The following is a 17,287-nucleotide window of genomic DNA, read 5'->3' on the forward strand; positions in this document are numbered from 1 at the left end:
TGGCTGTTCTGTCAAACACTGATCTAGGTACTGTTGTGAAGGGATTTTTACAGATGTAATTAAAGTCCAAGTCAGTTGACTTTAAGTTATGGAAATGACATAGGCCCTTTAAAAGAGAGTTTTCTCAGGTTGGTGACAGGAGGGGAAGTCAGAGAGATTTGAAGGCAAGAAGGATTAGGTGTGCCGGTGCCGACCCAGAGGTAGAAGGCGCACAGGTGAGGAAGAATGTGAGTGTCCTCTAGAAGCTGAGGGTGACCCTTGGCTGACCGCCAGCAAGGAAACGGGAACCTCAGTCCTGCAACTGCAAGGAACTGAATTTGGCCAACAACCTGAATGAGCTTGGGAGCAAATTCTTCCTAGAGCTGACAGCTGAGAGTCAAGCCTGGCTGACACCTTGATTTTGGCCTTGTGAGACCATTTATTAATATTATCACTGATCTCATCAGAAAAGCTATCAAGCTCAGTGTCAGATACAAATTTTTCCAAAAATCTGACTTTACTTGAAAGTTCAGATTTTATCATTTGCCACAAACACTGACAATTTTTTTCCTTGAAGTGAGAGACTTGCTTCATTTCTGAGAAAATTCCTGACAAATATGGTTTGAGTAACCGTAATTGGTTCTTCTTTCAAATAAAAATGTCATTCAGTGAAGAATGGAACTAGTTCATCCCTTATTGCAGTCACTCGAGTGATTTCCTCAGACACCTCAATCTGTTGTGTATTGAAGCCTGAAGTACTTTATGGGTACTTCCCCTGTCATCACACAGAAAGAATATTAAAGAGATACATCGATTCACGGGTCACAATTGAATACAATTAATAATTTTTGCTGCTTCAAACGTATTTTAAATGAAAGTAGATTTTGCTTTTTGGAATTGTGAGTGCATGTTAGTGAAGAATACGATGACTTGCTATAGTTTATTACACTGCCCTTGTTCATAGTTACACCAATATTTTTATCTATCTGCTTTTACACCATCATGCAACACAGTGACAAGGTGATAAGTTATTATGAAAATAGTTTTACCGTGCCAGACTCCTGAAAGGATTTTGGGGATTCTTAGCTATACAGGTACACCTTGTTTTATGGTGCTTTGCTTTATTGTGCTTCACAGATAATGGGGTGTTTTCAAATTGAAGGTTTGTGGCAACCCTGTATTGAGCAAGTCTACTGGTACCAGTTTTCCAACAGGATTTGCCCACTTTGTGCTTCTGTGTCATATTTTGGTAATTCTCACAATATTTCAGACTTTTTTGTTATGGTGATCTGTGATCAGTGACCTTTGATGTTGCTGTTGCAAAAAGATTATGACTTGCTGAAGGCTCAAACGATGGTTAGCATTTTTTAGCAAAAAAATTGATATTAAATTGATCAAATATTAGTTAATTACATTTTTTAAGACATAATGCTATTGTGCTCTCAGTAGACTGCAGTTTAGCGTAAACATAACTTTTATATGCACCAGGAAACAAAAAACATTTGTGTGACTTGCTTTATTGTGAAATTCGCTCTACTGCAGTGGTCTGGAACTGAACCCACAATATCTCTGAGGTATGCCTGTACGTTGAGAAATGCTGCCCTACATCTTTTTGTCTTGTCAGTTCTTCAGTTTTAACCATCTAGTGGGTGTACAATTGTATCTCGTTGTGGTTTTAATTTTCATTTCTTTCATGACTAATGAGCATTGAGTACCTTTTTATGTGCTTATTGGGCACTTGGATATCCTCTTTGTCGAGGGCCTGTTGTCTTTGAAATGCCTCTTCTGGACCCTATGATGGAGGTAGACAACCTTGGAAAGCCCGCTTTTAGACCCAGCACACTTAACATTTTTACTGGGCATCTGCAAGTCAATTAGGAAAAAAATGTCATTTATTCAGTACTATGTAGTTTGTAATTTTTTTTGTTTTTAAAACCTTTTTTTGAAGTATTAACATCAGTTCAGCAAGATGCTTTTCATATTTATTAATCTTTTAGTTTTTTAAGTTACTGATTTTCCATTTTCTATTTCATTTATTTTTGCTTATCTGCATTATTTCTTTCTACCTATTTCTTCCTAGGTTATGAGTGGCAATTCAGATGATTGGTTTCAAGTCATCTTCTTTTCTAATTTAAGCATTTAATGCTATAAATTTCCCTCTAACCACTGCTTTAACTGGATTTTACAAGCTTTGATGTATATTTTCTGTATTGTTAAATTATGAAATATTTTAAATTTCCTTTTAATATCTTCTTTGACCCATTGGCTGTGTATATGTTGCTTAATTTCCAAATATCAATATTTGAATCTTTTCTAGATATCTTATTACCAATTTCTAATTTAATTATGTTATCAGAAATTTTACTCTGTAAACTAAATCTTTTGAAATTTGAGCCCTGGTTTGTAGCACAGCATATGCTCCATCTCAGTGTTACGTTCCACATGCATTTGAAAGAATGTGTATTCTGTGTTTGTAGTGTTCTATTAATGTCCATTAAAGCAAGTTGATTTAACAGTATATTATCCAATTTTTCTATGTCCTTATTATTTTTTTGTCTAGGATTTTCTAGAGAGGAAGAGAGGTGTTAAATTTTCTAATTATGGTGTGGATATCTGTTTTTCCCTTTATTTCTGCAGGCATACCTCAGGTTTTGTGGGTTCGCTAGACCACCATAATAAAGCGAATATTACATAAAGTGAGTCACATGAAGTTTTTGGTTTCCCAGTGCATATAAAATTTATGTTGACACTAAACTGTAGTCTATAAGTGTCTAATAGCATTATGTCTAAAAAAACAGTGTACAAACCTTCATTAAAAAATAATGCTGTTGAAAAAATGGCTCAGATATATCGACTTGCTCCAGGGTGGCCACAAACCTTCAATTTGTTAAAAACACAGTATCTGCAAAGCACAATACAGGGAAGTGCAATAAAATGAGGTATGCCCATATTGGTGTTTACTTCATGTATTTTGAAGTTTTGTTATTTGGAGCATACACATTTATGATTAAGTTTTCCTGATGAGTTGACTTTTCTTATATTATTTGCAAAAGTCCCATTTTACCTCTGCTAATACATTTTTTTCTTAAAAAGTGATTATATTAATATAGTCAAGTCAGCTTTTCTTGGGCTTATTATGTTGATGGTTTATCTTTTTCTGTTTTTATTCTCAACCTATCTTTGTCTTTATTTTTATTTTTTATTGAAGAATAGTTGATTTACAATGTTATGTTAATTTTTTCTGTATAGCAAAGTGACTCAGTTATACCCATATATACATTCTTTTTTATATTCTTTCCCATTATGTCTTTATTTTTAAGGTGTATTGCTTGTCACTAGTATATAAATGGGCCTTGCTTTTTTATCCAGCCTGACAACCTCTGTATTTTAATTAGAATATTTACTCTATTTATATTTAAACTACCTGCTAATTCCAATATCTCGGTCATTCCATGGTTTGTTTCTGTTGACAGCTTTTTCTCTTTACAATGGCCTAGTAATTTTTTGTTGTATCCTAACCATTATGGGTGATTGTTGTAGAGAGTCTGTCTTTTCTGTTATCTTTCTCTGAGTATCAATTTGGTTTTAGTAGGCAGTAAAATTACTGGGTGATCACATTTAACCTTTGGTACCTTAGTTTTGTAGTGTACCAGGGTGGGCTGGTTTTGCCCTAGTTCAAGAGGACCTCTTTAATCCTGGGGTATAGCCTTTACTCTTCAGGAAGGAGCCTCAGTGTAAAGCCTGAGGTTTTTACCCAGCAGTTTTTAGGCTTGGCTGAAATTCTGTTTCCTCTGGGGTGGCAGCAGCTGAGATACCATCTCAGCCTCTTTCAACCTTCCAGCCGTTGCTCTCCGGTGGGCTCCATGGAGTCTTTCTTGCACATGTGAGTTAATGGGTCAGCCACGAATTTGAAGTGAGCTTATTTTTAGAGTATAGGTCTCCTCTGCAGCCCTCTCCTTTCTGGAATTTCTACATTCAAATTTACACTCACTTTGGTGACCCCGAACTCTGTCGTTGGACACCTCCAGCAAATAAGACTGTGGCTTTCTGCTGGAATTTTGGTTACTCCCACACTGTGGGAACTGGGATGTGCTCTCGGGAAGAGCTTAGGTATGTGGACCTTACCCATGAGTGTAGTTGTTTAAGTGGTTGAATCCCTGATAGTTTTGCTGGTGTTTGGTTGCTGTTGTAGGTTGGGTTCCTTTGGGAAGCAAACTCTGTGGGGCAGAGAGAGATGTGAAGGAAGTTTATTAGTATATTATTGGTATTGACACCTGAGGAAAAAGGGGGAAGAGAAGGGAAGGAAGAAATGGGTAGAGGGAGAAGGTGGGCTGTGATGCATTTTTAGAAAGGCCGTAGCTGACTCTGTAGGGGGTTCTGAAATGGGATGGCCCTTCAGAGTTTATAGCCATTCATTAGATGTTCTTCTTCTGTCTTTTCAAGTACTTGTCTTATATTTTGTTCACAGTTGATAGTCCTTAACCTGTTGGAGATAGACAACGTGGTGGAAAAATATAAGCTGTTATACCATTACCAGAACCAGGATTTCCCTAGGTTTTAAAATTGAAAGTTATTTGATTTTCTGGTAGTGTATCATGCTTACATTTGACAGTGTGAAGACACTCCAGGTGGTTTTCATTTAGTTTGAAATACTTGCTTGTTAGTGTATTTAACTTAATAAGAAAATGCTACTCTACTGAGCTTTCATCTGTAATCAGAAAATGTAATTGTTTGCCACATGTTTAATAGCTGTCAAAAATAGGGCAGGATTTCTTAACATAAAACAACAACATCAACACAACAGAGTAAATATTTGTACAAGAACCGTAAAGTATGTGCTATATAACTATAAAAAGTTATTTTATATATTGAATACTATATGAAATTTTAGGCTCTTATTTGTTAGATTTTTACATTTTAAATGTTAGCCAGTCATTGAATTGATTTGATGTGAAATCACTTAGTCCAAAGATATTTCAGTCTTATTTTAAAAAAAGTTTTACTGTCAGTTCTCTAAGTTGTGAAATATTACTTGTGAGAAATTTCATTTAAAAAGCATATTCTAGTTTAACGTGATGCCACAAATTTAGCCTGGAGAAGACAAAAATACCTAAACAGTTGTTTGCTTTCCTGCCATATCCCAACAAAAATGCTTTACCTTAAGATGTTTTGTAACCAGATTAAAAAAAAAAAAGTAAATCGAACAAACTAGTAAATATGTTATGGAGTACAGTTGCATCATTCATTATATGTTTTACTTGCATCCTCACTGTAAATTTAAATGAGACAGATTAGGGAGAGTGAAGATGAAAGCTCCTTGACCTTTGTCCGGGTCCAAAAAGAATGACTTTTTTCAGTAGCATCTGAAGCATTTCCTCAAAGATATGGATTGTGTATTCGGAAAAAAATTAAGTAGTTTCTTTTGAAGTATGTTTTAAAAAAGAGTCTGGATTGGCCAAGTAGTATAATGTTAAACTTGAGGTTCATGTTCTTAGCCTGTGTTACCATTGTTACCATAATTATTTCTTTTACAAGAGTGCCACCTGACGTTCCAGTTCTTCAGTAGCAGCTAACTGCGTATTTTCATCTAGCAGCTTATACATAATTTTGTTGCTTGCTATCTGGCCATGTTAATGTAATATATATACATAAAATTATGCAGACTTTGTCCCAGTTAAGGTGATAATTAAAATCCTTAAGTAACTTAATTTAAAGATTGGCTCATTTTAAGAGATTCAGTTATGTGATTCTTTTCCTGTGTCCCCAAACCTTGCCGAGCCTCTCCATATCTTACCTTTTGTTGCCCTTGCAACCTCTACAGGCTTCCAACCCTCAGCTTGGTCCCTGAGTCATATCAAATAAAGATAGCTGTACAAGTGGGGTGTTCTAGGGAGGTACCAGGTAGGTCCCTATATTGAGAATTCCTTGGGAACGAAGCTTTCAAGCAGCTCCAAACCTCTGGTGTCTGCCAGTTTGCTGGTTTTCATGGGTTGTAGGTTGTTGGTTTTCAAGGCTACCGTGGAAATGCGAGGCAGGGGTGGGATTAGGTCAAGTTAAAGCAACACAAAACTCACTCTTTCTACTGAGATTCAGTCATTTTTATTGAAAAAAAAAAATGCTCCCTGGATTGCTGCAAGCCTTTGGTTAATTTTCAGAATTTTTTAAAAACTGAGGAGAGAATTTTCAGAGGTTCTTTCTTCACCATTTTCACTGATATAACTCTCTTGGCCGGTATTTAAACCTCAATAAATGTGGGTTCCTCTCTTTGACTCTCTTTGGTTTGAATTACTAAGTTTTTAATACATAACCATTCCGTTGTAGAGCTTTTGTAATCTGAATGCAGGGACCAGAGCCTTCTAAAAGTTTGAATCTCTTGCCACGTCTTCTAGTATAATTCTGAGAGTTCTGCAGTGATGGCAGGGTGTGGATGCTGTAGTCCCCAGTACGGTGGCACCGCCATCTGTTTGCCACATTTCTTGTGGATGTAAAATTTCAGTTAGTGATAATAGTGCAGTTGGTTCATCTGTTTTCTTGGTTGGCATTTTATTACTTCACCGTCACCGTGGAGCCTGTGAGCTCATCACCAGTATTCAAAATGAAGGCCAGTAAATGGACTTGGCGTCTTTTTATTTCTACACAGAAATTTCTGGTATTGGCTCTTTTTAGCCTTACTTCAAGACAGTACCACAATGTGATTTGGTTCAAGTGGCATATGTGTGGGCAGGTGTCCAGCTGATTCTTTCTTTGCCTGAAACTTCAGTTCTGGTGAGCATGGTAGACCTTGTTAACTTAGTTCCTTAATTTTCTTTGGTTCTTTGTGGAATCCTGGCCTATAGAAACTTGTTTTTGGAAAGTTGAATTTACTTTTCATTTTGTCCGCTTTTACTCCTTTCACTGTTTTTGAAATGAATGTTCGATATTTAAATTGATATTTAAATCTTTATTTCAGATTTTAAAAAATGTCAGCAAAAAGTCTGAATTCATAAAAGTAAGCAGGTATCTTTTTCATTTTGTTTCCTGAATTATGCCAAGATTACATTTAAAAATATCATCAATTCTGCTTTTCCTGTTAGCATTCCTGGTGTTACTCAGCCTTCCACCTTTTCTTTCCCTATAGTGCGAATATTTGACTAATTATTATGTCCTTCCTGTGCTTTAGCACTCAGTCATGGATTGTCTGGCAGCCTGGGTAAAAGGAAAATGTAAAAAACAAACAAACAAAAAATAAACAATCTGCTATTCCACTGATACCACAGATCAATAGCTAAGCTTAAATAGTTGGCTAATGAGAAATTTTCAAGCATTCAAACATTCTAAGCAAGCTAGAGGTGCAGAGTAGCTAAAATTCAATAATATACTGGGTCTGTTCTGTTCAAAATATAGCCACTAGCCATTTGTGGTTATTGAGCTCTTGGGATATGGCTGTTCTGAATTGACATGTGTACTGTAAGTGGAAAATTCATATGGAATTTCAAGGGCTTAGTATGACGAAAGAATGTAAAATAGATCATTAATTTTTAAATATTGAATACTTGTTGAACTGATAATGGCTTGGATATATTAGAGTAAATAAAATATATTATGAAAATTAATTTTACCTGTTTTAAAAAGTTTTGTTACTAGGCTATTAAATTTTATATGTATGTCACTTACATTATTTCTATAGGGGAACTCACCATTGCACTAGACTCTTGCTAATGGATGTGTCTGAAACGTCAGTGTTCTCAGTTTCTAGAAGTTATTTTTTCATTTTTAATTTCTGTACACCTTTTTTCCCCTAATCAGAATGTATAGCATCATCTGAGTCAGTGATTTTTAAACATGGCCTCACATCAGAATTACCTAGGAGACTTTTAATAAATGCTGATGCCCTCACCTTATCCTTAGAGAATTTGATTTAGTTGATGGGTCTCAGGCTTTGGAAAGTATTAAAAAAGCTCCTTAGATAATTCTAATGTATCGTTAAGTTTGAGAACTGTTGTACCATTTGGTTCAATTCTATTTGTTAAATAGTTTGTAGAAATGAATAGATATAACTTGGAGCAAAGATATTATTACCATTATGGATTCTGCACGAAAACAATAACCAGGCTTTAAGCTGTAAAGGGAATGCCTAGAGGTTGTTAACAATGCAGAGTTTTGAGTCGTGCTAACGGAATCGTTGCAGGGTTGATCCTGGAAATCTGCCTTTTTAATGGCCTTGTAGGTGATCGTGATGCAGGTGGGTCACCATCCGTTGAGTGAAGCCAGGCTGGATCCCAATCAGAGGACATGTGTTTACTGAGGAATTGATGTCCCTTCATGTTGGGAAAACCTGACTCTGGCAAGGCAGACATTTGAGTGTGTATTCTCCTCTCACCTTTTCTGTGTTGGGACAGCTTGTTTTTTTTAATTTAGGTTGCTGTAGTGATTTCTGTATATATTGATTATTAAAAAAACATGCAGCTGTTGGAGAAGTTGATAACATTTGTGCTGTTTGCATTAAAAAGGAGTGTGAAAAAAAAAAAAAAAAGGAGTGTGTATGAAGGACGTTGGCAGGGCTATGTTTTGGCCATAATTCACAATTTCATTTTAATTGAATATTCGCAGTATGCAGTAGGCTCATTTGGACTGGAGAGTAACTTTACTGCAGCTTTTGCCATATACCTGCTTTTGAAAATGACCCTCCAGCATTCTGCTGTAACACTCAGTTTAAAGCCTTTATTGGGCATAAGATATATTCTCTGCTAGTAAGCAAAAAGTAGTAAGAGTAACATTTGGGCTTCCCTGTTCAGCGAGCTGTCTACATTTTTGAGTTAATAACCCCCTGATAAAAGTGGCATTTTTCGTTTTGTCTAGAAGTGAAAGGTGACCTTTGGTTTTCTGTTGTATTGTTGCACTAGGGCTAAAATAATTTTTTCCTTTCCCTCTTTCTCCCAAAGCTTATTCACATGTCTTTATTGTTAGTCACAGTCTCTGTTACTCCAAGTCCTTTGCCATATACAAATCCTTTCTTTTGCCTTAAAATTCACCTCCAGTTTTAAAATCTTTTTTCCTTGTTTTGTCTGTTCTGTGCTCTCCTGGACGCTCCAAATGGTGAATGAACACATTATAGGTACTTAAGCCACAGTATTTCAGTTAATGATACTCTGGTTTTAAAAAAGTTAATTCATTCTAGAGAATGTTCCAGTTAAAGGAAAAGCATATTCGTTGTTAAATGACCTGCTCTGCCTGATCCAGCTTTCTTAAGCAATTTATGCAAGTGCTGTCGTATTAAAACCCCCACTTACCCAGAGTATAATTCCTTTTCATTGTTTGTCTATGAGCTTTAGAAAAAAGAGATGTGTTTGGAAATGGGATTGCCAGGATTTGTTTTTTTCATGACAAAGTGGTTATGGCTCCCTCTGTTTGAGGCGGACTGAGTTGTGTGGGATGGAGAGTGAGCACTGCGTATGTGTGGATGGGTCGTTAACGTGAACGTGACTAATCTCTGGATTTTAGGTACTTTTTATTTGCAAGTAGGAGCATGTCTCTATCTTCCATTTTCAGTCTGGGAGAGAGAATATTAATAATTGCATGGCAGAAAAATAAAGTTGTGGTCTGACCTGAGAAAGTTTGAGGCAAGTCTTAGTAATTATCTTTACAAATAATGTTAATGTTTTTGAAATTATCAAAATATTAGAAAAGTTTGAAAATTACTGGAGAAATTATATTTCTGGGCCAGAAGAATAGAGATTTTGGCCAGCTAGTCTGAGAGACTGCCTAAGAATTTGTGTGAGATTGTAATTCTCTGCTCTTTTGTGCTTCCTAAGTAAAGCATGGTTTGCATAACAGGCCTTAGAAACATTTAGCTGAAAAACAGGTTTAAGCTTTCTTAGGTATCATTTGGAGGAGAGGAGTAATAGAAAAGTTACAGGAAAGGTTCCTCAGCCTGAACTCAATAAAACAATAGGAGCAGAAGGGAAAGATATGCTTTATTTGTAAATCTTTAACCATTTTTATAGTTGATAATTATAACTTCCGAAACATCGTGGAGAAAGTACGAGAAGACAATTTCTGTATATGTATTCCTTATGTACACATAACTGAAATTTGCATTTTCTGGTAGGATAAAAGTACAGCTTTCAATATAAAGCTATTTCTATTTGAACTAATGCCCCAACTAAAAGGTGAAAAGAATTTTGAAAATTCAACTATCAAGTTCTCCAAGAGCATAATCTGAATTTGAAACCTAGCTGGTGTGTGTTTGTGAATTTAGCACCCCTTCCCAGTGTGGCCCGAAGACTGGTTGGTATAGGATATAAAGGGCCCTCTTGCCCCTCCTCAGTTTTGGGGGCCACGTCAGTGCTGCCCGTGGGATTGGCGTTGACTGTCACTAGGTCTGCAGTGCAGGCCGGCTTCTCTTTTTGCTGAGTGTTGCTTCTCCCCCTCACCACAGATGTTGATCCCTCTGGTACTTCCTAATAAAGAGTCTACATGCCACCATCACCTGGAAATTAAAACTCTGTAAATAATTTTTGATCAAAGAGGAAATTTTAAAATGTAGAAAATGACAAAATATATTAGACAAAATACGTTAGAACCTATGGGATCTAGCTAAAACCATATTCTCATTTTATTGCACTTCACTTTATTGTGCTTTGCAGATACTGCATTTTTACAAATTGAAGGTTTGTGGCAACCCTGTGTTTGTCAGATGATGGTTAGCATTATTTAGCAATAAGGTATTTTTAAATTAAGGTATGTGCATTGCTTTTTTAAACATAATGCTATTGCACATTTAATAGACTGCAGTATAGTGTAAACATAACTTGTATATGCACCAGGAAACCAAAAAATTCATGTGACTTAATTATTAAGATATTTGCTTTATTGCGGTGGTCTGGAACAGACCCATAATATATCCAAGGTATGCTTGTGTAGGAAGATTATTTGTCTTAAATATGCATATAATAAGCAAGAAAGAATTAATGAATTATCCATCTAACTCAAGGAGAGAGAAAACATCATAAAATAAATCCAAAGAGAGCAAAGGAAGAAATGAATGAAGACTGGTGGGCATGAATAATGGCCTCTTAAATATGTCCCTGTCCAAACCCCAGAACTGTGAATGTGTTGCTTTACATGGTGTATTAGTTTACCATGGCTGCTCCAACAAATTACCACCAACCTGGTAGCTAAAACAATGTAAAGCTGTTCTCTCAGTCTCGGAGGCCAGAAGGCTGAAATCAAGGTGTTGGCAGGGCCATGCTTCCTCCAGAGGCTACAGGGGAGAATTGGTTCCTCACTTTTTCTTGCTTCTGGTGGCTGCTAGTATTACTGTGCTTGTGTGCTTCACTCCAATCTCTGCCGCTCTCTTCACATCACTTTTCCCCCTTCTGTGTGTCTAATCTCCCATTGCCTCTTTCTTATAAGGATACTTGTGATGGCGTTTAGGGACCACCTAGGTAATCCAGGGTTATTTAATTATCTCAAGATCCTTAATCATATCTGCAAAAATCCTTTTTCTAGGCATTGGGACATGGACAAGTCTCTGGGACTCATACCAGATTGCCACACATCGGCAAAAGGGACTTTGAGATGTGATTAAATTAAGAACTTTCGCATGGGGAGATTATCTTGGATATCTGGGTAGCCCAAGGGGTCCTTAAAAGTGAGAAGCAGGAGAATCATTGTGAGTAGCAGAGGTGATGATGGGAGCAAAAGGTTGGAGTGATGTGTGGAAGGGGCCGTGAGCCAAGGAGTACAAGTGGCCTCTAGAAGCTGTAAAAGGCGAGAAACAGATTCTCCTCTCTCCCCAGGGGACCATCCCTGCTGACACTTGGACTTCAGCCCAGCGAGACTGATTTTGGACTTCTGATCTCCTGAACTTTAAGATAGTACATTTATGTTGTGTTAAGCCACTAAGTTTGGGGTGATTTGTTCCAGCAGCAGTTGAAAATGAATTCAAAGATCAAAGCAGAAATGAATACATAACAATGCATTGAGTGCTAGAGTGTGTTCTAGGCAATTTGCATATATGAGCTCATTTAGTTCTCACAATAACCTTATGAAACAGGAACTTTTATTGATAAACCGAGGCACTGGAAAGTTACATAACATTTTCAGTAAGGTGATAGATTTAGAGAAATTGAATAACTGTTTTGTTTTAGAAAACAATGAAATAACTAATCTGTTAAGTTTCATTTGGAAATGAACATAGGTACAGAAGAAATTTAAAGAATCATTGGATTTGCTCAACTCTGATGAAACCAATATGAGAAACTGAATGAATTGGGTGATTTTTCTAGGAAAGTTGTTGTAACAACCAAGCTTACCCTAGAAGATAGAGAAAATGGAAGCGGAGCGATTACCATAGAAGGAAGAGAAAAACTTGTTAAAGAGAAACCCTCCTTTTTCGCATCCTAATCTACCAGACTTGGGTGATACTGGAGAGGACATCTACCATAGCTTTATGAACTGGATAATACCAGCGCCGTTTAAACTGGTGGAGAGAATAGAAAAAGAAGGAACAGTTTCAAAACTTTTAAAAGATGCTAGCGAAACTTGGCAAAGATTGTACATTGGAAACTTGATCAGTCTCACAAATGAATAACAGTGTAAAAATCCTATAAATATTAGCAGAATCAAAGCTCATTAAGGAGTAATACACCATGGTCAGATATGATTATTTACTAACCCCAGGAATGCAAAGATAGTTCCTTTTGTAAATCACCATACGAATAAATCAAATCAAAAGTCTGATTTCATCACTTATGTAGATTTTGAAAAACTATTTGTTAAAGGATAAAAGGAATAGATGGCTGTTTGCTCCAAAATGATTAAATCTGTGTGTGTGTATGTGTGTGTGTGCGTGTGTGCGTGTGTGTGTGTGTGTGTATGTATGTGTATGTGTCTGTTTCCAAAAGCCAGCATCATGATTACTGAGCCAACACTGGAAATGTTATCATTAACCAGAATAAAACAGTGATAATCAGTGGCAAGAAGGACTTCAAGAGGAAAGTGTTGCTTGAAGGATGAGTCATTGTTTACCAAGTGAATGAGTGAAAGCCTCTTCAAAGGAAAGGGGCTAAGCAGTACAAACATAGTCATGGCGACGTGAAAAAATTGGTGAGTTCAGGGAAGTAATTTTCAGATATGATTTGAGTGGAGCTGATAAGGGGAAGTAGTCATCCCTTTGTACCTGCGGGCTTGGCATCGGCGGATTCAACCAACTGCAGATCAAAAATATTCAAGAAAAAAAGTTACAGAAAGTTCCAAAAAGCAAAACTTGGATTTGTTGCAACTATTTACATAGCATTCACATTGTATTTACAACTATTTACATAGCACTTGTATTAGGTATTATAAGTAATCTACAGATGATTTAAAGTAAATGGGTTATATATGTTATATGCAAATACTCCATTTTATATAAGGGACTTGAGCATCCTTGGAATTTGGCATCCCTGGGGGGTCCTGGAACTGATCCCTCAAGGATACAGAAGGATGACTAAATTTTATTTATTTATTTATTTATTTATTTATTTATTTATTTATTTATTTATTTATTTATTTATGGCTGCGTTGGGTCTTCGTTACTGTGCGCAGGCTTTCTCTAGTTGCGGCGAGCGGGGGCTACTCTTCGTTGTGGTGAGCGGGCTCTTTCTCATTGCGGTGGCTTCTCTTGTTGCGGAGCACGGGCTCTAGGTGCGTACACGGGCTCAGTAGTTGTGGCTCACGGGCTCTAGAGTGCAGGCTCAGTAGTTGTGGTTCACAGGCTTAATTGCTCCACAGCATGTGGGATCTTCCCGGACCAGGGCTCGAACCTGGGTCCCCTGCATTGGCAGGGGGATTCTTAACCACTGTGCCACGAGGGAAGCCCAGGGATGACTAATTTTTAAAAAGCCTTTCATATTGATTTTTAAAATCAGTATATAGTGTTACCTGGAGAAACCATAATTCAAAAAGATACATGCACCCCAGTGTTCACTGTAGCACTATTTACAATAGCCAGGACATGGACGCAACCTAAATGTCTGTCAACAGAGGAATGGATAAAGAAGATGTGGTACATATATACAATGGAATATTACTCAGCCATAAAATAGAATGAAATAATGCCATTTGCAGCAACATGGATGGACCTAGGGATTGTCATACTGAGTGAAGTAAGGTAGACACAGAAAGACAAATATATCTCTTATATGTGGAATTGAAGAAAAATGGTACAAATGAACTTATTTACAAAACAGAAGAAGAGTTACAGATGTAGAAAACAAACTTATGGTTACCAAGGGATAAGGGGGGGAGGGATAAATTGGGAGATTGGGATTGACATATACACACTACTATATATAAAATAGATAACTAATAAGAACCTGCTGTATAGCACAGGGAACTCTATTCAGTACTCTGTAATGGCCTATATGGGAAAAGAATCTAAAAAAAAAGTGAATATATGTATATGTATAACTGATTCACTTTGCTCTACACCTAAATCTAACACAATATTATAAATCAACTATAATAAAAATAAAAAAAATAAAATCAGTATATAGTGTTGATGAGAGGAACTCATTGGACTTAAGCAAGTTTTCATTGTCCTTGTAAGCTTTAAGAATATATTTTTTGGAAACTCTGATTGCTTGCTTCAGTATCCATGAGCTGCACTTTATCCATGGGTTAGTTCTGAAGTCAGTGGGCAAGGTGACGTGAATGCCTAGTTAAAAGTATCCTTGAAAACCCTTTAAATTTGCTATAAAGAACAGAATAAAAACATATTGTCGTCACTAAATTCATTATAGTTTTTTCCCAGCAGTGAAACAGATCTGCTATTTTTCTTTTAATTGAGCACCAAGTGAAATATATTGTCAGATTTTTTAAGAAGCTCTGTTATATTAAAAATGCATGTCTTTAAATTACTTGGAATCAAACCCAGTGCTGAATAGGTATTGTTGAGTTTGCATAAATTAATCACATGTGAAACTCTGCCACTCTAGCTCTTGTACATAGAGGTTGTACTAGATACTTGTTTTCTCCTCCCTCCCTCCCTCCCTCCCTCCCTCCCTCCCTCCCTCCCTCCCTCTCTCTCCCTCCCTCCCTCTCTCTCTCCCCCTCCCTCTCTCTCCCTCCCTCCTTCCCTCCCTCTCTCTCTTCCCCCCCTCCCCCCTCCCTCCCCCCTCCCTCTCCCTCTTTCTCCCTTTCTCTCTCTCCCTCCCTCCCACCCGCCCTTTCTCTCTCTCTCTCTCCCCCCTCCCCCCCTCCTTACCTCCCCCCCCCCCCGTTTCTCTCTCTTTCTCTCACTTGCTCACGCACTGACTTTCTCACTCCCTTTTTTTTTTGTTTGTTTGTTTTTTAATTCAAGGTTTTCTCTTACTTCCAGACAAAGCACAGCATTCTTCAGTCAGAACATCACCAGTCAGGGTGTTGAGAATTAACTCCGCTGAGTGGCTTTACACTCCCAGACCTAGCGGTCTACCTGGCTATTAGGTAAAAAGTTTCATAGCTCAGAAATACATCATATGAAATGTTAGTTCAAGATGTGTGTGGACACAATGTTTACCTGCTGCAAGGGCAGAATGTTAAGGCAACGTCAGAACGCAGAGGTGTTTTAAAACACTACCCCTACTCCCCACCTGGTAAGCAGAGCCAGACCACGTTACTCAACCCTTAATACAAAAATGTCCCCAAATAACCTGCTGAACTTGACTTTGCAGTTTAATCTTTGATATTTTGATGGCAGTGAGAGAGAACCCTGGGGCTATACTTCCCTTGCAAAAAAAACTCAACATCTGATTTACTCAGAAGGTTTAAAATGAGGAAGGAAAATATAAAATAACTTGTCCTTCGCTTGGCAACCATCCTTTTGAGTTAACTATTTTTATACGGTATCCAGGGCATACCTGGGTATGGATGGCTAATTTGGATATAGAAAACATCAAGGGTCACTCCTGGAAGAATCACAAACAAGACAGTAAAGCTCTCCATCAGTACATCGACAGCATCAGGGTAAGCCAGAAAAGAACTTTACCAAGAGGTTGGCATTTACACTTTTTGACAGAACTGAAATACACTGAGTTACAGAGCAAATTCACTGAAACGACAAAGAAAAATCTGTCCTTGTAAAGGCTATTCTTTCACCCCCCAAAAAAGTGTTTCAACTCTGATACACCACACAACCCGTTAAGAAAATGAAGCGCGGTGTTTAGCGATGGGCATCCTAACGACCGTGAGAGGCGCCGGGCTGGGGTCAGTGGGGCGCGCGGAGAGCCCCTACTTCTCCGCACAGGCCGCCGCCGTCTCCTTGTTGAAGCCGCGGATGGAGAGGTCGTAGACCACCTCCTCCACTTTCTTCACGTCGTACTTCAGGCCGTCCTAGCGCTTCCGCAGGGAGTCGTTTTTGAGGTTGAGGAGGCGGAAGCCGGAATCCAGCTCGTTGATGAAGGTGGAGATGTGCAGGGGCCGGGAGTAGTCTCCGGCGGTCACGCTGTTGACCGACAGTCTCGACAGTTCACTAGCAAGAATGAGAACTCCCGAGAGATAGTCTTCTACATCCAGATGAAATCCCTTCTCCCGATCTGGCTCAATGCCAAGGATCTCCGTGACCGCCTCTCGAGTCACCAGGGTCTCCGACTCCAAGTACACGACGAAGGCTGCCAAGAAGACCAGGCGCTGTAGCACAAACCTCCAGTGCTCGTGAAACCTGTAATACTGTTCAGCAGGAAACTTGGTCTTCAAAGACGTCAGATGTGTTTTTACTGTACCAAAATGTTCTCGAGCTTTCAAACACCTCTTTGGAATGTCCTGAAACCCAGCACCCTGATGGACCCCTTGCAGTAGAGTTAAAATCTCTCGAGCTGTTTGTTCTAAACTCTGTACAACTTTTCGGATTTCCTCTCGGATGTCCTGCTCGGCAGCCAAAAAGCCCTGCAGCTCCACGAAGATCTCGCTCACAGACATGGCGCCGGCCGCACGAGTGTCAGCCAGGGCGGCGAGGGTGGCCAGCCGAGTTCGTTCGGGAGACAACCGGCGCCGTCAGTCACAACGCCTGCCACTGCCGCGGCCGCGTCCACCGGGCCCTGCGCTCTCTCACTCCCTTTTTGCAATAGCCCTTGATTTTGGTTTGGGAGTCCTTTCTTGCCCCAGTCTTGGTTCCTTAGGGACCAAGCAGGACTCCACCTTCCTGTTGCAATGATAAAGTCTGTGACTCAAGCCCAGGCCAGTCAGCAGAGAGTCTTTCCGACAAAGTGATCTGTTCAGAAGTGGGTAGGAAATCTTAAGATGGCCCAATTAAATGGACTCTGTGGTGCCTCCGGAGGAGGAGGTAGTGTGGGAGTGTGGCCCCCTG

At 38.5% G+C, this 17,287-nt stretch overlaps 2 protein-coding genes across 3 annotated transcripts in view; one reads left to right on the forward strand and one right to left on the reverse strand.

The window, feature by feature from the left end:
- ARHGAP32 (Rho GTPase activating protein 32) overlaps positions 1-17,287 on the forward strand; it is a 291,298-nt gene that overhangs the window by 68,730 nt on the left and 205,281 nt on the right. The window lies entirely within an intron of this gene.
- LOC133099020 (translin-like) lies at positions 15,962-17,016 on the reverse strand. Its single transcript, XM_061202488.1, has one exon. It carries the CDS (start codon positions 16,897-16,899, stop codon positions 16,315-16,317), a length of 585 nt encoding a protein of 194 aa, XP_061058471.1. The 5' UTR covers positions 16,900-17,016; the 3' UTR covers positions 15,962-16,314.

This window comes from Eubalaena glacialis, chromosome 10, assembly GCF_028564815.1.
Source record: "Eubalaena glacialis isolate mEubGla1 chromosome 10, mEubGla1.1.hap2.+ XY, whole genome shotgun sequence".
Classification (NCBI taxonomy): Eukaryota; Metazoa; Chordata; class Mammalia; order Artiodactyla; family Balaenidae; genus Eubalaena; species Eubalaena glacialis.

Excerpts from the sequence above, each read along its gene's own strand:
- LOC133099020 (XM_061202488.1), bottom strand. The coding sequence starts at position 16,899 with ATGTCTGTGAGCGAGATCTTCGTGGAGCTGCAGGGCTTTTTGGCTGCC.